The sequence below is a fragment of the Oryzias melastigma genome, linkage group LG14 (genome assembly GCF_002922805.2).
Source record: "Oryzias melastigma strain HK-1 linkage group LG14, ASM292280v2, whole genome shotgun sequence".
NCBI classification, from domain to species: Eukaryota; Metazoa; Chordata; class Actinopteri; order Beloniformes; family Adrianichthyidae; genus Oryzias; species Oryzias melastigma.
Window position 1 is genome coordinate 9,518,567 of NC_050525.1, and position 19,888 is coordinate 9,538,454.

At 38.9% G+C, this 19,888-nt stretch overlaps 1 protein-coding gene across 1 annotated transcript; it reads right to left on the minus strand.

The window, feature by feature from the left end:
* Window positions 1-9,581: 9,581 nt before the first annotated feature.
* LOC112143067 (protocadherin-10) lies at window positions 9,582-19,170 on the minus strand. Its single transcript, XM_024266814.2, has 4 exons — window positions 15,952-19,170; window positions 12,664-12,725; window positions 12,299-12,411; window positions 9,582-11,183 (listed from the first exon to the last, which is right to left on the minus strand). Exons 1-4 carry the CDS (start codon window positions 18,454-18,456, stop codon window positions 10,912-10,914), a joined length of 2,952 nt encoding a protein of 983 aa, XP_024122582.1. The 5' UTR covers window positions 18,457-19,170; the 3' UTR covers window positions 9,582-10,911.
* Window positions 19,171-19,888: the final 718 nt, after the last annotated feature.

Here is a 19,888-nt window from a genome sequence, read left to right on the forward strand (position 1 = left end):
TCATGAAACATTGGAGGAATCTAAATTATTACCAAAACATGAACAATTTTTAAGATCACCATTGCATAATTAACATGCCAATAAAATCAGCAAAACTCTTTATATCAAGTCAATTCACTAAATCTGTCGAGTTCTTCATCCTCTGTGTTGCTTCTAAAAAAATACTGCCAAGCCGGCCGTAAGACTGAGCGGGAAATATTGAGCATGTCTGAAAAATATGCATGTCTATTACTGTTATGTGCCAACTTCCCAAAATGCTGGCTGTAAGTAGTTTGGAGTTTTAATTAAATTATTTATGTAACAATCCCAGACTAGTGGTGACTAATGGTACTACCTAGCATCTGTAGCTTCTACCCACTAACTGTATATGAGGACTGGACTGAGTGATTATCCCCTCTTAGCATTAAAAACAGGAAGTACCCGCTGGCCTTCAAATAAGCTCAACCCTGATTTGCAAGAGTGGTTGCCATAGAAACGATGACTCTGACCGACTCAAATGAATCGCTGCTTACTGACATTGTTTCGCCCCAATGTGACGCTGTCCAAATTATGAAAAAAACAGGGACTGAATTTACTTTATTGCGTTCGAGTGGAAGTAAGGCCTTTTCTATGGATGCTATACCCACTTAGTCCAGTTCTCACATACAGTCAGTGCTTCTACATAATGAATGTTGGCTTGAATACATTGACATGAAGAAAAATATTAAGATTTTGTGGAACTCCACTATTTTTTGGAAACAAGTCCTAGTCTGCGGCTTCCTTTCTCTTCTTTTCATGAATGCATCCATCCATCCATTCATTCCAGAACCCACTCAAACCCTTTTGAGGTGACAAGGATGCTCGAGCCTACCCCATCCACTGTCAGGCAACGGCAAGGTACACCCTGGTTGGCTCGCCAGCATTGCAGGGCAACACAAAGACAGAAAACCATACACCCCCACATTCACATCCAGGAACAATTTGAGACATCAGTCATGTATGAATCGTAATGTGGTTTGTGGGAGGAAACCAGAGTGCCAAGAGATACTTCTATGGTCCTTAAACATTTGAGTGTGCTGGTGCAATCACAGGAACGTCAAGCTACAAGGCGATATAGCCTCCTTCTATTTTCTGCACATGCTTAATTTTGTTAAGGATCTGGCGTTGCTGGAGTTTATCCAGCTACTGTCTGGTTAAGGATGAGTTTTGGCATTGCAGAACCACATTTAGACACACAAGCGCACACACTCACAACTAGGGCTGGGAATCACTGGGTACCTCACGATACAATCCTCTCTAATGACTCACATTATATAGAAGAACACATATTTTTTGGAAATTATATCACCATTTATTTCTTTTTTAGCTTGTACACAAATATAATAAACAACTTGTGTCTTATTTTGAGCAACAAATAATAGACACTTTTGTGCAAATCATTAATACTATGTCTCTGACTAGCATTTACACCGATTGAATTTGAATTATCTGTAAAATTCAGTGTTAACAATAGTAAACATGAACAGCAGTGACACTACTTAGTGAAAAATTGTTGTAAACAACAGAACAAAAACGAAATAATTAAATTTGCTGCCAGAGACATTGGTGCTCACGACAGCCAGTCTTGAAACTCGCCCCTATCCACCTCGAAAGGAACGTCTCACCAAAGGATGATGAATGTTTTACAGCCTCTTCAAATGAGAATTTAAGATGGATGATGGGTGAGAATCCATTGTGGACTAAATATCGCCATATATCGCAATATCAATATTTTGGTACAACTCTACTCACAACTAAAGGACAATCTAGTGTCATCAGTCAAAGGAAACATCTTTCTGGAATTTGAAAAGCCAGGATGTGTGTAGAAAACATACGCATGCAACGAATCAACGTGCAAACTCTACACAGAAAAGACCCAGGTAGGATTTGAACTTCTCATTGGGAGGCGAGAGTTCAAACCACACCATCCTGCAGTACTTTGCATCTAAATGTTTCTTCTGAACAAAAAAATAAACAAAAAACTTTTTCTGTAGTCCATGACACTAAACACTACAGTGACTGTTGTCCCCCTTCAAACAAAACTGACTGAATACACGTTTGAGGACATGTGCTGGTCACTTAAGGGCCCTCTTTAGCTAAAAACCTATCCATCTTCAGAACTTGTTGAATCCCTCATGGGTTGCTGGAGCCAGCCTACCTACTGTTGGGTGAAGACAGGGTATGCCATGAACAGGTTGGTAGTCTGTCGCAGGGTCATAGAAACACATGCACACTACCTAGGGGCAATTTAGAGACACCGATTAACCTATGAAGCATATTTTTGGACTGTGGGAGGAAGGCAGAGTGCCCTGACAAAACTCACTCATGCATGGAGAGAACATGCAAACTTCACAGAAAGGTCCTAGTCAAGATTTAACTATGGAGTTGTAAGGTGGGAGCACTAACACAGCGCCACTGTGAAGCCCTTACAGTTAAATGTGTCTACAGTGAATTTTTTTTCAGTCTTTCCTTGGAGTACCATCTATAATTCCGGGCATGTTTGGTTGGTTTGCTCCTTAGCAGCATTTTTAATTTTCATATTTTGAATTTCAATATTTAAAAAAATAATAATAATAATTTTTTGCTGTTTAGAAAGTGTAACAGTGGGATTGGAACCCAGTGACTCCCACAAAAACGACTACAAGACCTGAACACTGTCACTGCGGCACATAAAACAAGGGTTTGTGCAAAACTTTCCTCATGTTGCTAGACATAGACATCAGATTATCAGGAAAGATTTGATCATCCATAGATTTGTCACAATTTTTAAACACAAATCAAAAGTTTCTGCTGTAAAAGTGTACCAAACAGTGGTTTGGTAATTTGATGACTAAAAAAAGATATGTCTAATTGTCTGCAACAAAGAAAGTGTTTTGATATTTTAAATATTTTATCAATGTTGTAATACATACTTGTAAAAACAAAAAAGAAGAGGAAGATCCAAAAAGAAACACTAACTATAATAAAATAATAATGTTGCTAAAAGTCAGCAAAAGAAAAAGATAAAAAGCATGAACAAACCGTTGTGTAAAGTTTAGGAGTCGTACTCACAATTCCTGCATTAGAAAATGTTAAAGTGCATCTGATTTAACCACTAGGCTGTGGCAAGAATTTTAAGGTAGATTCCAATCATAGCCACTTTATTCAAGCACAACAGTGGTTTTGACGCACATATGTGACACAACAAAACACAGCTAAAAAAAACAGAACACTTTACATCCTCTCGGTCATGTTAAGACTGAAATCCACCTTAATGTCTACAGCGGGGCAGCAGGAAGCCTCCTGCTCTTTGATTGGACAGTTTGGTTTGTTGCCATGCAATCACAAACACATATAAAGAGAGGGATATAATTCACAACAGACCCTTTTCACGTGACGTCACACAAAATGGCGAGTGTGCAAAGTGACTTCAGGTTTAGAACGGCAAAGCTGACAGCTGAACGATGTTTAAAGCAATTTTACTTGAATAAAGAAATGTAACCTAGCCAATTGTACCTGAAATTTGTACAATATTTTTTTTAAAAATGTCCTACCTGGTTGTATTTGTTTTCCCCTCTTATATGCTTCACAAATCATAGCACAATTATCAATAATCATGCCTACAGAAAACTGCGTAGCTGCTTCCCCAAATTTGTTTAGATGATTTTAAACAAGTCGAGAATTTTGTCTGTCAGACAACCTTGTCAAAGTTAGACGAAGGTTACATGTACTTCATCGAATGCAGCATGTTTGACTATGAAGGTCTTTAAGATTTTCCTCTTTTAACTCATGCTAATTCTAATGCTAGCTTTTCACGACAAGAATGAGATGTAGAGCTGCAGAAGATCTTTTCTGTCCAGTTAAAGTTGTTTACATTCACAACATCACTAAAAACAGAGCTAAAGTCTGACTATTTCAACATGTCTCACACTAAAGAAAAACTAATAACTATTGCATTGTTTTCTGACGTAGATCCCTTTTTGCTGTTGCTCATACCCGTGTCTGATCTCTGCTGGATAATAAAGGTAAACAACAATATAAATCATTTGAAACAGTCAAAACAATACATATAAGGAAATCATTATTTGCACATAATTTTCTAAATGTTTACGGCCAGAGTTGAACTTTTGTCTTGGCCGCTCTTATTTTGAAAGCTGAAAATACATGGCTTCATAGCGGTACTTAAAATATTCGCTGTGCCGCTTTGTAAACATTCCTATTTTTACAATTATCCCTTAATTTACCCTAAAAAACAACAAATACTTTATATAACAACAACTAATTTCAGCCTTGGGAAGAGTTAAAACACGCCCAGCCAACATGCAGCAAAGTGCTTCATGGTTGTGCCTGTTAAATATGGCCAATAAGGGTTAGCATCAGTTTTTGTGCTGATCACACTTCAATCATGTGCAAATAAAGATCAGCCAAAATAGAACCTGTCAGAATAATATCTGCTGAAATGAAAGATCGATATTTTCAATAGAAGCTCCAATACTAAAGGACTATTCAAATTATATTTCGATTTGTGAACAATCTAAGAGAATAAATGGAAATACAGTTCGGTAGGACATTTATAAAATAAATATTGTACATTTTTCTGTTGAAATTGCTATGGTTACCTTTTATTATTTATGTAAAAGTGTGTTAAGGTGTGCCGTTCTAAATCCGTAAACAGGAAGTCACATTTTTGGCCCTGTCACCAGTTTGTCTGACGCCACCGTGAAAAGGGTCTATTGCAATTTTAGGAGCTTGCACGCAGTTTTTTGATCTGCAAAAAAAAAAAAAAAAAATTGTATTTTGCAGGATGATGAAACTTTATTTGTGTGCAAACGTGCAGTTGTGCTTGTGAATCTTTATGAAAACTGAAAGTTTTTGCCTGCACATTGATCCAGCACAATAAAATTAGAATTTTAAACCTGTAGTGATAGATGTTTTTCTGTACTGTATTACTTATAGCACTACACTCCACAGACTGCACTTCACAGGCAACTCCATCTGGAATGAGGGGAAACTGTAGTTAGGAAAATGAGTGCTTATTAAAAGCTCCTCGTCTCTTTTTCAGGAGGGGGGTTGGAAACAGGGATTCTGCCGGATGGAGCCTAATCCCCAACCACTCTCCTTTCCTGTATTGCATCTCACCACGCTGATTAAGGGAGAGAGAGGGAGGGGTTGGGAGATCAAACCTGGGATGCTTCTTGGGGGTTGGGCCACTCATGAGCTGTCAGGTCTCCCCAAACCCCCCATCACATTTTAAAATGCTATTTAGTTCTGACATCACCTTTCCATTACTTGATCCACACACAGCAGAAAGAAAGGGGGTTGCTAATGATCCTCTCTGCTCCATTTTATTACATGTATGAGGGGCCAGCAGCTGGTGCTTGGGGGCTAGATGCATCCCCCGAGGTTTGGGTGCCACAGACCTGGTGCTGTTGGATCTATATTTCTGGCAATGTCTAGAGCCAGGGAAGCCTCTTCATCTCAGCGAGGGTGGGGTGTCCATGTTCACAGATGTTGCTTCTTGGACTAAGTCACTGGCTGTGTCCAATTTCAGGCGCTGTGTCCTTCTGAGGCCAGGTCCTTCATAGAGCGGGTAGACCGGATGTGAATTTAGAGGGTCTAGCCATTGATAAATATTCCTGGATTGGCCCTTGCATGTTCACTGCTATAGACAAAGACGTGCGCGCTCAGGCGCCATTGCTATGCATTGAGTCATGGCAGCAGAATGCTGCTGTTTCAGTGGAGGACAGTCAGACATCAGGCACAAAAATCGAGCTAGGTCCTTCATTTCTGTACCGATTTTCACAAAAATGGCTCAATTTAATGGTTGGAAAATGATTGATCTTGTGGTATATTTAATATGTATTATCTAATATGATTAATCTGTAAATAGAATTGTGGATTCTAGTGCTATCGATAAGGCATTGCTTAGAAAAATGATGTTTCTGGAACATAATGCAATCACAACAAAGCACGATCCAGTGCTTTCATGTATCGGTTCAGAGTCCAGTAAAGGCCGAGGGTTGTTTTAGAAAGTTCATCTGCTGCATTTGCACCTGCTGCTGCATTCGGATCTGCAGTTGCATTTCCATTTTTTCTGCTTTAGCATCTTAAATAAAGGAGGCCGGATTCGCCGGCCGCATTTGAAAGAGTCGTTGAACTTGGACAGCACTCTGTGACTTAAGCGGATGACAAATACAACCCAGGAAAGACACAGCACCTGAATTCAGACACAGCTACTGTATTTTTTTTCTAATCCCCGTCTTAATCCCCTGGTCTATTTCTTGTTTCAGAAACAGCTGTCCATCGACGTGGGGGTGTTTGTGGGCAATCAGTGGAATCCTGGCCACTTCCTAGGATTCCCTGAATTTTTATGGTTCTACAAAGGAATTTACATTGCAATAATATCAAAACTTTTAGGATTATACTGGAAAAAAGTGAAAAAACTGTATATTTTTGAATCTGTATTTTAACTCCATTTGTAATTAAAGATGATGGTTCATCCTCTTTCATTTAACGATGACTGCGTAGAAATGTGGCTGAGCTCCTGGTTTGTGGGGTGTGAAGCAGAGGCTTGTGGGTAGCTAAAGCGGATGCTGGTGCAGGTGGAGGTTCAGTATCAGGTTACAGTTATGGACACCAGATTGAGTTTTCTTCTGTCAGCTTGCAGGATGCTGAAACTGTGATTTATGTATTTATCTCCTCCAGACTGGAAGACGACTCCTCTCATCCAAACTGAACTCTGCAGTGAATCTGAAGCACAAACCGTTGAGCATATCACACTCTTCGCGGATCAGCGCTTCTTACTTGTGAGTGTCTGTAGATTCTGCAAATGCAAATATCCAGAAAAATCTCAGGATAAGTTTTTCTTTACAGCTGTTAGTTTTTGGAAGACTAAGCTTCCTCATTTTGTAAAAAAGCGTTTGACCCTCCGCTCCTGTTCATGTCCCGCCCTTTACTTAAGTGTCGTTTTTAAGGAAATTGTTTCTGTAGAATGGACGTTCACTAGAAATTCATCTCTAAGATGTGAGCATGGAGTAAGCCTGCTCCTATTTCCCATTATCCATCTGTTTATACTCAATAACAACCCTCACAACCACAAGCTACAATTACAGCATCTCCGGCTTCTTTTGTACGTAAGAAGAATGACTTTAGGGTTAAAACAAACAAATAGTTTCTAACTTAATGCAAAAGATTACATACTTATTTCATTAAAAACCCCTCTCTCTTCAGTTTTACTGCTTATTTGATTACTTTGAGAGTGATTTTATAATAATATTAATAATTTGTATTTATTTGGCAGCTTTTAGGCACCCAAAGTCACCTTACAGGTACTAAACAAATCATAAAACATAAAAAACAGCAGTTAAATTTATAAAATAAGAAAAAAACAGCAAAAAGACAAAAAAAAAACCTATAGAATTATAGCTTATTTAGGGTGGATGTGCTAGTATGAAGTAGTGGGTGTCAGATTCAGTCTTTTAATATATTCAATCTTTTAATATATTATTACTGTTATATTGTTGTTTTTTTTTCTCTTTACCCTTTAACCTACATTTGATCCTTATCTTGACACATTTTGATCCTGCTAATTTAAAAAAATATATTTATACAGTTTGACTGTGTAATATACGTTCATATTTACCTTATTTTTAAAATAAAACAAATGTATATGTGAATGTTTGCCATAAATATTGCATCCTGAGTGTTTTCATTATCATTTTGTGCTCAAAGAACAGTAGCCTTCCCTGCATAACCATCTGTTAGGGTAAGGCGCCCCCTGGTGGGTATCAAGAGAACTACTTTGAAGTGAGGAAAGCAGCACATGGTGGCTGATCTTGGCATGACACACTCAGCAGACAAATACAGTCTGTCCATGTCAAAGTTACACATATTTGTCCTCTCATTTGGGTCATTTCCATTTCTAGTTTAGGCAACGACTAATTTTGGCAAAATTCTAATATTTGGCAGAATGTTTTTTTTTTTTCTTTTTGGCCTGTTTTGGGTTTATTTTTCAAATTACTCTACAAATTATAGGACAAATAAATGAAAGGACGGTGGTTTTACCTCGGTTAGTTTAAATCCGACCCAGAATTTGACATAAATCTGAAACTTAATGGCAGCTTTTTGACCATGAAGCAGTTTCTGAAGGCGGTTTGTGAAAAGCCCAAGTTTAAGCCGCTGGTCTGCAGCAGCTGAGAGTGAAGGGTGGATTTTAGGAATAATCTCCACAGCAGTAGTTTAAAGTCAGAGATTTAGAAAACATGATGTCAAGAAAAAGGTTAAAAGACACTCTCAGCCTTAAGTCAAAGTATGAAAGCCTCTTCTCTGTCCACCACTCCCATTTGCTGTTTAATGATTTGATTTGTTGTTAGTGATTTATTTCATTTTTAAACCGGATTAAATATGGTGTGTCCTATTATGTTCAGTAGCTGATTTGTTCCATGCAAATATGTGTATTTTTTCTCTTAAAGGTTAACAGATTATAAATATTCTTCATGCTACTGTTTCACTAAAGTCACCGCTTAAATTATTATGTCTGTATCAAAATGAAATCAGGATGTGGATGCTTCTACTTTTGGTTTATGTCACTTTTTGTTTTATTTTATTGGAATTTCCAACAGTTGCATGCAATGTCACTTTTTGTTTTATTTTATTGGAATTTTCAACAGTTGCATGCAAATTGAAAATGAATAGAAAAAACTTTGCTACCTCCAACAGATTTCTGACTTTATACAGATGATTAGTTTAGCAAAGTTTTGGGACATTAAAACTTTAGATGTGGTGTATTTTATTAACCATCTCAGGGCAGATTTACAACATCTAAATGCTAACTGCCTATTACTACCCCACATGATAACTTTCCTCAAATATCACATTTTTTATGTTGCTAAAACTTGCCCCCAATTTGACCCTAGTTTTAGTTACCTAATTTGGTTACTTAAACCTAATTTTACATTTTAGTAACAGAAAAATCTTTAGGAAAAAAAATATCAACAGGGTGGTAAAAGATATAGAATTTAGTTGTTTCAAATCTGCAACGCCTGCCCTGAGAGGGTTAAAAAGAAAACATAATCACTATTTTAAATAATATTTTAGAAAACTATGGTCTCATTTATGAGATTATAGTTAACTCTTTACGTTGAACGTTTCACTTTTTTCCAGCATTTTTTACACTTTATTTTAGCAATTTTACATGCAGTATTTTTATTTATTATAACCTTCAAATCTAAGTGTTTTAACATGTATTTTTTATTTTAAGAATATTTTTTTAAAACAATTTGCTTGCAAAGAAGCACTTTACAAGCAACTTATAAACTATTTTTGGGAGTTTTTGGAGTTTTGAGTTTTTGTCATAAATTTAATCTTTAGTTCTAGTTAGTTGTTACTTCATATTAAAAAAATATATGTTTAGTAATTTTATTTATTTATTATTTATTTATTTTACCAAAAATATAAATGTGAAAGATAAGTATAAAAAAATCAATCTAGTACTGGGAGTATCAGCAGTATGGTTTAAAAATCACATATTCAAATACAATGCTAATAAAAAGTATAAAACTGATCCGGAAGTAAATAATCGTATAACTTTGTGTTTCTTTTCCTATTGTGTTTTCTACTTTCTTTGCCTTTCTTTGTATGTGATGACCGCAAAAAGCTTCTACCAAGTCACTTCAATCACGATTAGCTGTATGTGAACCACAGTGAGGGGTGTGTGTTATTTTTCTCTGCAGCACTTCAAACAAACCTGAATATAATATTATAACACATTTTTTAACAATAAACAACTAATCAGTAAAAAAATAATGCAAAATTACAGGTTTTAATGTTTCAAGCTGTTATGTCCTATGGATATTTTGTTTTGGTTGCTTGAATAAAAATGTTTCTAAGTTAAAGGACTTATATTTTTATAGTTTTAAGTACTAAATGAATAATCTAAATACAAAATGGACTGTATCGTGTTAACAAAGTCAGTTGAAAGTTTTATGTGTCAATCTTCAAGATGCATAACCCGAGTCAAAAACCTTATTTTCATATTTTGCATAATTTGGATGTTTTCAAAATAAAATCCACAGTTCTGTTAAACGTGAGTTTATTTCACTTCTTTACGGGAGGAGGAGGAAAGACAAAGCTGATCTACTGTACATAGGTAAAATGTAAAAAGAGAGCTGGATGTGTATCAAAGGATGTGAAGACTTTACATCAACCCCTGATATATATATATATAAATATTTCTACTATTTATATGTTGTAAAGAGTATCTAGCATGTGTGTTATGTATCATCTCCTGGCTGTCGTCATTTACAACAGTGTCACAACTCTTGACTTTTGTTTGTAACCTTTAATCATCAGATAACCTTGATGAGTCAGAGTGATTAGGCACAAGCAAAAGGTTTGGACGCAGCACTAATCTTTATCACAGAAAAATGCAAGCGTTGTGTATGCAGTCTTTTTTAAGGTAAGCTATTAGCTTTGATTTAAATGCATCGATGATGCAAAGTCAACTTTGGGAGTGTTTGAAAGGCGTTTTGCTGCTCTGTCACCCCAAAATAAAAATAAAAAATAAAACATCTTGTTTAACTGGAGATACATGTCTGACAGGAGGGAAACTGAAAGAAAACTGACAGGACGAGACAGGAGGACTTCAGCGTCGATTTCCATCAACTGTAATTCAGTTTAACTGTCTGTCAGTAAAAATTGTTCCGATGGAGCCGGAGCGGTAGATACGCTTTCTATTGTTGCTTCATGCAGGATAGCTCAATTTATAAGTAAAAAATTGTAAATGAAGCTTTTTTTTTTTAATTCACAGCATATTTACAGGAGGTTGTTATAAATAAAGATCGATGTAAATGTACATTTATTAGTCTGTGGTTTGCAATAACCCTCTTTTCAAATTCATGAGCAGGAGCTGACTTCTTATCTGAAGATGGAATTGGTTATGATGCCATCGTCTCCATCTAAAGACGGCTCGTAGTTTGAGATGAATTTTTTTTTCTTCCCAAAAGTTGAGAAGGTGTTGTACATGTCCAGCTCTCCTCGGCTCGTCAGCTTCAGGGTGCTGTAGCCGGACGTGGCGCCGGGGATGTAGACGTTGTGCTGGTAGTCGAGGTCTTCGGAGAGAGGCTGGGGGCACTTCGGAGTCCACAGAGCATTTGGAACCGCTCCTTCTTGAAGGGGCCTCTTACAATCTGCAGGGAATAAGAAAAAAACGGGTTATTACTCACATTTGGATAATATTTCATCAGTCCGCTGAAATGCAAATATAGCCTGATCTGAAAATTACACATTTAGTTCTGTGTTTTGCAGATAAAAGCTATAAAAACTTCATATTAAAGTAAAATAATCTCCACTTTTATTGTCTGGTGTTAGGAGCTTTTTAGTTCAAGTGCAAACAAAACTCAACTTTCATTCATCTACACCAGTGGTCTACAACATGCGGCTCCAGAACCACATATTCTCTTTTATCTCTCCAGTGGCTCCATGTCCAAACATAAAATAAGTCATGGAGACTGCTGATCCAGCCATGTCGACCGTCTGAGTCATCAGCTCCCTGCTAATGGCTGCCTAACCCAAATTACCTAAAGAAAACAAATAAACAAAGCCAGTAAACTAAAACTACCAACCCCAAACTAAAATAACAAAAGCCAATAGTATAAGACTACTGAGGACAAAGGGGGATGATGAACAAAAAAATAAATAAATAAAATAAAATAGCATTTTTTAAAGTAAGGATTACTTAATTAGCATTTATTTAATTTAGATTAGTTAAATTTATAAGTTTGATGGCTGAGGTGCACATATATGTGCATCATCTGCATATATGTGTATCATCTATAGATGATGAATTATGTAGGTTTTTACATCCCTGTTGACCTGAAGACGTCTTGTTTGCTAAACACTATCTCCAGAATGAATTGATTTTTTATGCAAAGCAAAATTTTTGTAAAAATTCGGAATTTTTATGAATTAAAAGCACATATTTTCTTATGCTGCACAACATTGGTTACTAGTTTTATTTTGAAAATAAGTTATTTGAGCTTCTGTCACAGGTTAGGAGAAAAACAAAAAGTCACATTTCGAGAGTTGCTGGGTTCTTTTTATATTTTTGCTTTTGTTTGTGCCAAAAAATAGATAGAATTGATATTTATTATTAAAAATAAGAAGGTCATCCAAATCCAAAATTTTAAAGGTTAAAGTAAGAAAATACGGCTCCTTCTAGGTTTTGATCAGTAGAAAATGAGCCCGAATGGCTCTTTTACTGTTAAAGGTCGCTGACCCCTGATCTAAATATTATCAAACCCACCATTCATGTGGTTTCCCCAGGTCCAGTACTGCGGCGCCACAGAGCAGGAAAACCCATCGGCGTCACATTTCTGCTGCCGGGTAAGAGTGGCCTCCATGTTTGCTGCACTATACCTGAAAGAACATTTTGATTTCCTTTAATTCTCAAACACATAATAAAAGGTTAGAAGTGAGTAGACACCCACATTCTTACTATTTCATGCATACATTTTCACACATTTAACGCAATTATTCGCATAAACAAAAAAAAAATAGCATCCAGGAATCAAAATAATGCCATGAAGTCATTATTAAATTGCATTATTTTAATTTTATTCATAACCAAAAGAGATTACAGGAAGTTGAGTGGAATCAAGATGTTTTCACCTCTTGTAAGCTGAGTTGCGTTGGTTTTTGGTCAATGTCCAGTCCTTGTTTGAGTACTTAAACTGTAAACATAAAAAAAAGAAAAATCAGAATTACCTCAAATTTCTTGAACACTATTAATGATTAAATTATGTTACAACATACTTCAAAAGTAGGGGTGTAATGATTCATTTGAACGATTTGAGTCATAGTGTAATTAGTAGTTGATGATATGATTCATAGTCGATTTGAACGATTCAAATTCACTGACCTAAAATCAATTCAGGACATCTTTATCCAAAACTTCAACCAGTGTGACTCCGAGATAAATACCTGCTACTGAACAGTGAGGGGAAGTTTTCCAGATTTTTTCAAGATTGTTGTTTTTCCACATCAAAATAATACAAATTAGAAAAATTCAGTGTTTCCACACATAGACTGTAATGATGGTTTGATCATTTTTTATCCTCCATTTTTGAGCTAATATTAGTATTAACAAATGTTAAGAAATCATCAATGCAAGTTTCTTTAATCTTCAAAAAGTAACAAAAAGCTGTATTTTTAATGAAATCTTGAGCCCCTCAAATCAAATAAATTACTGTATTTTTTTAAGTAAACATATTTTGTATCCTTTCATAAGAAAAAAGCTTCCATTCTACTCTTCACATTTGCCACCCTTCTAACGTTTCCACATATGAAATGTTCTAGCTCCACCACTAGTAAAATAAACCTCCAATGTCTCAATCCAAATGATATTTCCAAACTACGTAAATCATTTATTTCGTTTAGAAACGATTGTATAATGGAATAGGTCAGAGGTCTGTGACCTTTGGCTCCAGAGTCACATGAGGTCCTTCCATCCATCAATTCTGGCTCCTTTAACTTTAACGAAAAATCCTCATAATTTGCATAAATATTAAATTACTTAGTAAATTAAGTACATATTCTAATCTATGCTAAAAAAACATCTAGTTGTCATACTGATAAAAAATATCATATTTGACGATTATAATTTTATTTTAAGTAAATCTGTACTTTATTTTGAAAGGAACGTGTACGTATGTTAAAGGTTAAAGTTGTTATTTATAGAAAAATTAAACACTTTTATTATTCAATTATTGCACAGATTTAAAAGCAACATTTTATAAATGAATGGCTTAACCCCGAGATGCCTCAATTTATTTCTAGCAATAAAAAAAAAAAATAAAAAAAACATTTATGTTTGATTTTAAGCAAATGGTAAATTGAGGTAATTTGGGAGCAGAAGTGGTTTGATGCTATTTGCATCAATAAGGGTCAAGAATTGAATTGCCAAATAAAATTAATTGGTGTTTTTTTTTTTTTTTTAATGGACAAGCCAAAAACAGAAACATCTTCAGAACCTAATGAACATGTTTGTTTCAAATGGGACTAGAAAACACAAATTAGCTTTATAAAACCCAGTGATTTAATAAAGAAAAACTAAATAATAGAAAAAAAAGTAAATAAAGTGTACAAAGGGGTACTCAGTGCAGTGTAGTATATGCAGTGCATCATGGGACTTGCCGGCTCTGGCTGGGTTTTGGTTGATAAGAAACTGGACCAAATGGCTCTTTTAGCGTTAAAGGTGGCAGACCTCTGGTATTGGTCCATTTGATTAACTTGCCGTAAGACGTCCTTACACCTCAATTCAAAGGTGAAGCTTTGGAAAAAATAGATCTCACGTTTTATTTCATTTTAATTTTTGTATGGAAGATGTTACAAAATTGTGAAACTTAGCAGTTAGAGGTTTTGCTATAATGGGTATATGAGAGGAACTAAAGTGGATTAAAAAAAAAAGAAAGTGAATTATGCAGTTTGAGAAAATTTAGCTGGAAACACAGTTTAAGATGTAACTGAAAATTTTTAAGTTGACTTGTATTTTCCTAGTAACAATGAATCGATTAATTGATGAATCTATTTATTTGATCCTGTCATGAATCGGTCCTCTGTCTCCCCCTCTGGCCTTTAGCCTTCACCCTCTACTTCGTCTGCCGCCTGCCTTGACCCTCGCCTGGACCCTGACTACTCCGGTTGTTCTCCTCACACTCGTGCTTGACCTCTGACCTGCCTGACCCAGATTTATTTTGTGGAATTTTAGCTGTGCTTCACTGAGACTATTTGTTAATCAATCCATACCATTGAGTGACAAAGTAGTTGTTTCTACTTTTCACCAATTTGATACGTCCAGCACTTTTAGGAATTATAGGAACATAACAGACTCCACGTGTTTAAAGCTATTTATTGATTTTGTCTTCCTGATGGCCACAGGACAAAATGGCGGCCCAGGCAGTGACTTCCTGTTTAAGGGTGGGACACAGGAAGTGAGAAGGTTGCATTTGTTTGGTTACTTTGTTTGATTTGTAATGATTTGAGTTGCTTTTATTTATGTCTGTTTTTGTTGACAGGACTTTAAATGTACAGTTTCCACGACTCTTGTGTCTTTTGTCTGTTTTTTCATGTTTGGTTAAAGTGGCTGTGCAGCTGCAAAATGAAATAAATTGATTATTTCAAATTTGGAAAATACTTTTTAGATTGTGGCACAGTCAGTTTATTTTACTGTAACGTAAAAACAACCAGGTGTCGTCACAGAGGACAAAATTCATGTGATGCAGCAAAAAATGATCAAACCATCATTACAGTCCAGTGTATGGAAACATTTAGAAGTTTGCAAAGAAAAAGTGTGACCATAGTGTGAAATGATGCTCTAATAATTTATTATTTTGATGTGGAAAAACAACAGTGGGTGGAACATTATGAAACATTCATTCTTGTTTACTTGTTTGTTTGCACACACATTTAGTTTATCACTGATTATCTTGAAGAAACACAACAAATCTGTAAATCTATCTATTTAAGTCATGGTTGAATTTTTGGATCAATTTTAGGTCAGTGAATCAGATCGTTCCAAATGAATCAAAATCAAGAATTTAATCGTTAACCGCAAATTATGATGTGAATTTATAAAATAATTACACCCATATTTGTTTCTTTCTTTGGATCAGCTCCAACTAAAACAATAATTGAGTTTGAATTTTGCATCTAAACTTAGTTCTTTTAATCATCAAATAGCATTTTCAAAGAGTGAACAACTTTTTATGATCATTTTACTAAGCATATGATTATTTTAATAGCATGTTACAGCGCCATCCCGTGTTTGAACTGTATGGTTGCATCAGTGTGAAACCTGTGCGCAACGGCTGATTGAATCCATGAGTGCAGACAGTTTAAGTCTAGTCTGCTCCACTAAAATGTAATACGAGTGTAATAACTTGTCAGGTGTTTCCATACCTCGTTCGGGCTCGTTGCTCGGTTGTTGGTCAGCTCGTTCCGGTCCAGCGTGCTCCAGCCTGAGGTCAGGTAGTCAGTGCTCTTGGCGTTGTTCTGCTGCACTGACAGCACCGGGCTGCACGGCTTCAGGAACATGAAGTCGCTCTTGGAGGATTCCGGCGTCAGGCACATTTTGTAGCAGTACACCTGAGGCAGCGCGCTGGTGCCGGTCGCCTCCGCGCAGCCCGGCGCGCCCGCGGACATGCGCACGTTTAGGTTGGTCTTCTTGAACACCTCCGTGGTGGTGCTCTCCTCCGTGCGCGCGCAGCAGCAGCGGCAGCGGATGGAGGGGAAGCCGGACTCGATGTTTGACGGCTTGCCCTTCAGTCTCCTCACAGCCACGAGGACGATGATGGCCAGCAGGGACGTGAAGGAGATCGCGCCCAGAGCCACGATTAAGTAGAGAGTGAGGTTGGAGCTGGGATGCGCGCTCAGGGACAGGTCACCCAGACCGGCCTGCGAGTCTGGCAGGCTGTCAACCACTGACAGGATGATGGAAACTGTGGCCGACAGGGGGGGTTGACCGTTGTCCTTGACCAGGATGACCAGTCTGTGCCTCGTGGGCTCCTCCTCCTCTAACTGGCGGATGGTTCTGACCTCTCCAGTGTACAGAGCGATGCTGAACAAGCTCGGGTCTGTGGCTTGGAGCAGCTGGTAGAACAGGCGCGAGTTTTGACCCGCGTCTGCGTCCACGGCGCGGATTTTAGTCACCAGATAGCCGGCGTCCACAGACTTTGGCACAACTTCGTAGGGCGCGGTGCCATTTTGCGCAACGGGGGACACAATGATTGGCGCGTTATCATTTTGGTCCAAAATAAAGATGTGCACAGAGACGTTGCTGCTGAGTGGCGGGAAACCCGCATCTTGCGCCTGAACTGTGACCTGAAAGTTTTTCAGCTGCTCGTGATCGAAGGAGCGCAGTGCGTAAATGTTCCCACTGTCCGAGTTTATGGATACATACGTGGACACCGGCATTCCCTGTATGTCCCCCTCTAGGATAGAGTAGGACAAATAGGAATTCTGTCCATAATCTGGATCCACGGCGGTCACGGAGCAGATGGACGCTCCTGGCGCGTTATTCTCAGTCAGGTATACCGTGTAGGACGGCTGCTTGAAGCGGGGCGCGTTGTCATTCACGTCAGACACCTGGACGATGATGTTTTTGCGCGTGAACAGAGGTGGAGAACCCGCGTCACGCGCGGTTAAGGTGATGTTGTAGTCTGTGATCGCCTCTCTGTCCAGGAAATCAGAAGTCACTAAAGTGTAGTAGTTCTTAAAAGATGAATGAAGCTGAAACGGCACGTGATGAGGGATCTCACAGTCCACGTTCCCGTTTTCACCCGAGTCTTTGTCCACGACGCTGATGACGGCGATGACCGTCCCGGGCGGCGCGTCTTCCAGCACAGGTGTGGACACAGAGGTGAGGATCACCTCTGGGAGGTTGTCGTTTTTATCCAGGACGTTCACCAGCACTTTGCAGTGCACCGCCACGGCAGAAGGACCTTTATCTTTAGCTTGGACGTAAATTTCATGCATCCTCGATTTTTCATAATCAATCACTCCTTTGACTTTGATCTCCCCAGTGCGCGGGTCCACGCTGAAAAGCTGGCGCACTTTGATGGGAGCGTGTCCACTGAAGGAGTAAGTGATGTCCGCGTTGGGACCCTCATCCAAATCGGACGCGTTAAGTTTGATCACAACTGTGCCTTTTGGCGCGTTTTCGGCGAGTCGGACTCTGTAAAATGACTGATCAAAAACCGGCGCGTTGTCGTTGGCGTCCAAAACGGTGATGTCAATCTGCGCAGTGCCAGATCTCTCCGGTGCGCCTCCGTCCACTGCGGTGAGCACCATCTGATGCGCGCTCTGCTGCTCCCTGTCCAGAGGAGCCTGCAGGACCAGTTCTGCAAATTTACTGCCATCGCTGCGCGTCTGTATGTCCAAGTAAAAATGCTCGTTTACGCTCAGCAGGTACGTGCGCAGCGAGTTGGAGCCAACATCCAAGTCTTGCGCGCTCTCCAGAGGAAAGCGGGATCCTGGGGCGGCAGACTCCGATATATCCAGATTAAACTCCGTCCACGGGAAGCTGGGAGCGTTGTCATTCACATCCAGAATCTCAATCTCCACCCTGTACAGCTCCAGGGGGTTTTCTATCACCACTTGCAAGTGAAAAGAGCAAGAAGAACTCTGCTCGCACAGCTCCTCCCGATCGATTCTTTCATTGACAAACAAAACCCCGTTCTCCAGGTTCACCTCCACATATTGCTTTTTGGAACCCGACACTATCCGGAACCGGCGCGCGGAGAGTTTGTTCAAATCCAGCCCCAGGTCCTCCGCAATGTTTCCAACAAAAGCTCCGTGCTCCAGCTCCTCTGGGATGGAGTATCGGATCTGTCCCCAGACTGGGTCCAAGAAACAAGTGAACAGCGCGAAATGGCACAAGACGAGCCATTTTTTCTTGGCATCCATCTGCGCGCAAAGATGATTCAATCAGAAACGTGTCAAAACTGTGGAGTCATCAAGATAACTTGAGGTTTGGTGAAACTGGAGCAGCGCCTGCCTCCCTCCCTCCCTGTCTGCCTGCCTGTCTGCCTAGGAGAAAACAGAGGAGAGAAATAAAGGCTATAAGCCTATCTCTGAGATTTGTGCGCGTCTTGCGCGTCTGCGTGCGCGCGCCTTTATTATTGGCCCCACTCTTTCAATAGAGGGGAAACGACATCTGCTCGGATAATCTTCCCTGCCTACTAGCCCGATCAAATTCATGTCACAGCCTCCGGGCTTTGCCCTTGGGTCAAAAGTACTACATTCAATTTCTTATAAGAGTGTTTCATCATTTTTGAACTCCGATGGAACATAATCCTATCCAACACCTTTCTTCAGTGTTTTGCTCGGCCCAACTCACAAAACTGAGGGAGAAGTTATCTCTGTAATGAATGGAGAAGTGGTAAAGCATTGCTTGAAACACTCCCAGTAAGGAAATAATGAATCGAGAAGGGACTATACAGGAAAATCTGAAATATGAGGATGCTGAACTGCTGCGCATTCAATAAATACGATATTCTGGCAGCAAGAAATCCCAAATTCCCTTCCTCCTGCACTCAGCTTGATCCTATTTAAAGTTCTCTGTTTGCCACATCTCCGTGTCAGCATCCACACTCAAAACAGTTGTGTCTGTTTGCCTTCCACCTCAGTGCATCCTCACCAGTTAGCTCTGGAAACCCCTGGTTGAAAACACTTTCTGCCCGCGCAAATGAAACTGCAGCAGATGGTGAGTTTTTTTTTTTTTTTTTTTCCGTGGGCTCATGCTCTTTTTAATTAATGGAATGGAGATTAGAGGGCATTTTCCCTGGATCATTAGTGAACAGAGGAATTAAGACATTTTGTGAGGAATAATCCCAGGGCTATCCATGTGAGGCACATGTGGTTTTCTCTCTGTGGTCATATTGACCTGCTTTTCCCCAACTTAAGTGCACGGCATCACTTACCCACAGCAGAAACTAAGTAGCTGGGGATGAGGGGACTCAAACCGCCACATTTAGGGATCAAAACTACAAAAGAGATTATCTCTTTGTCGCCGCCCCTCTCTCACTGTTTCTCACACTCATTTTGCCCCTTTTACTCTTTCTCCCCCCGTTCAAGGGCACAAGTGGAATATCAATCCTTTTGTCTTTGACTACATTTTAGCTTTAAAACTGTGGGATTAGGACAGGTTAGCCCACTTTCTCCAGCTTTAAACGCTAATGCAGTTTCAGATGGAAAACAATGTCGTGCATTCTATTCCTGAGCCAAATCCACGTTGTTTGGCGTGTTTAATGTGCGGTTAATAGCTCTGATTTGTACAGTCATACGTGCACCACCTGCTAGGATGTGCAGCTGCAGACGGACAGCCTTCAAACTGAAA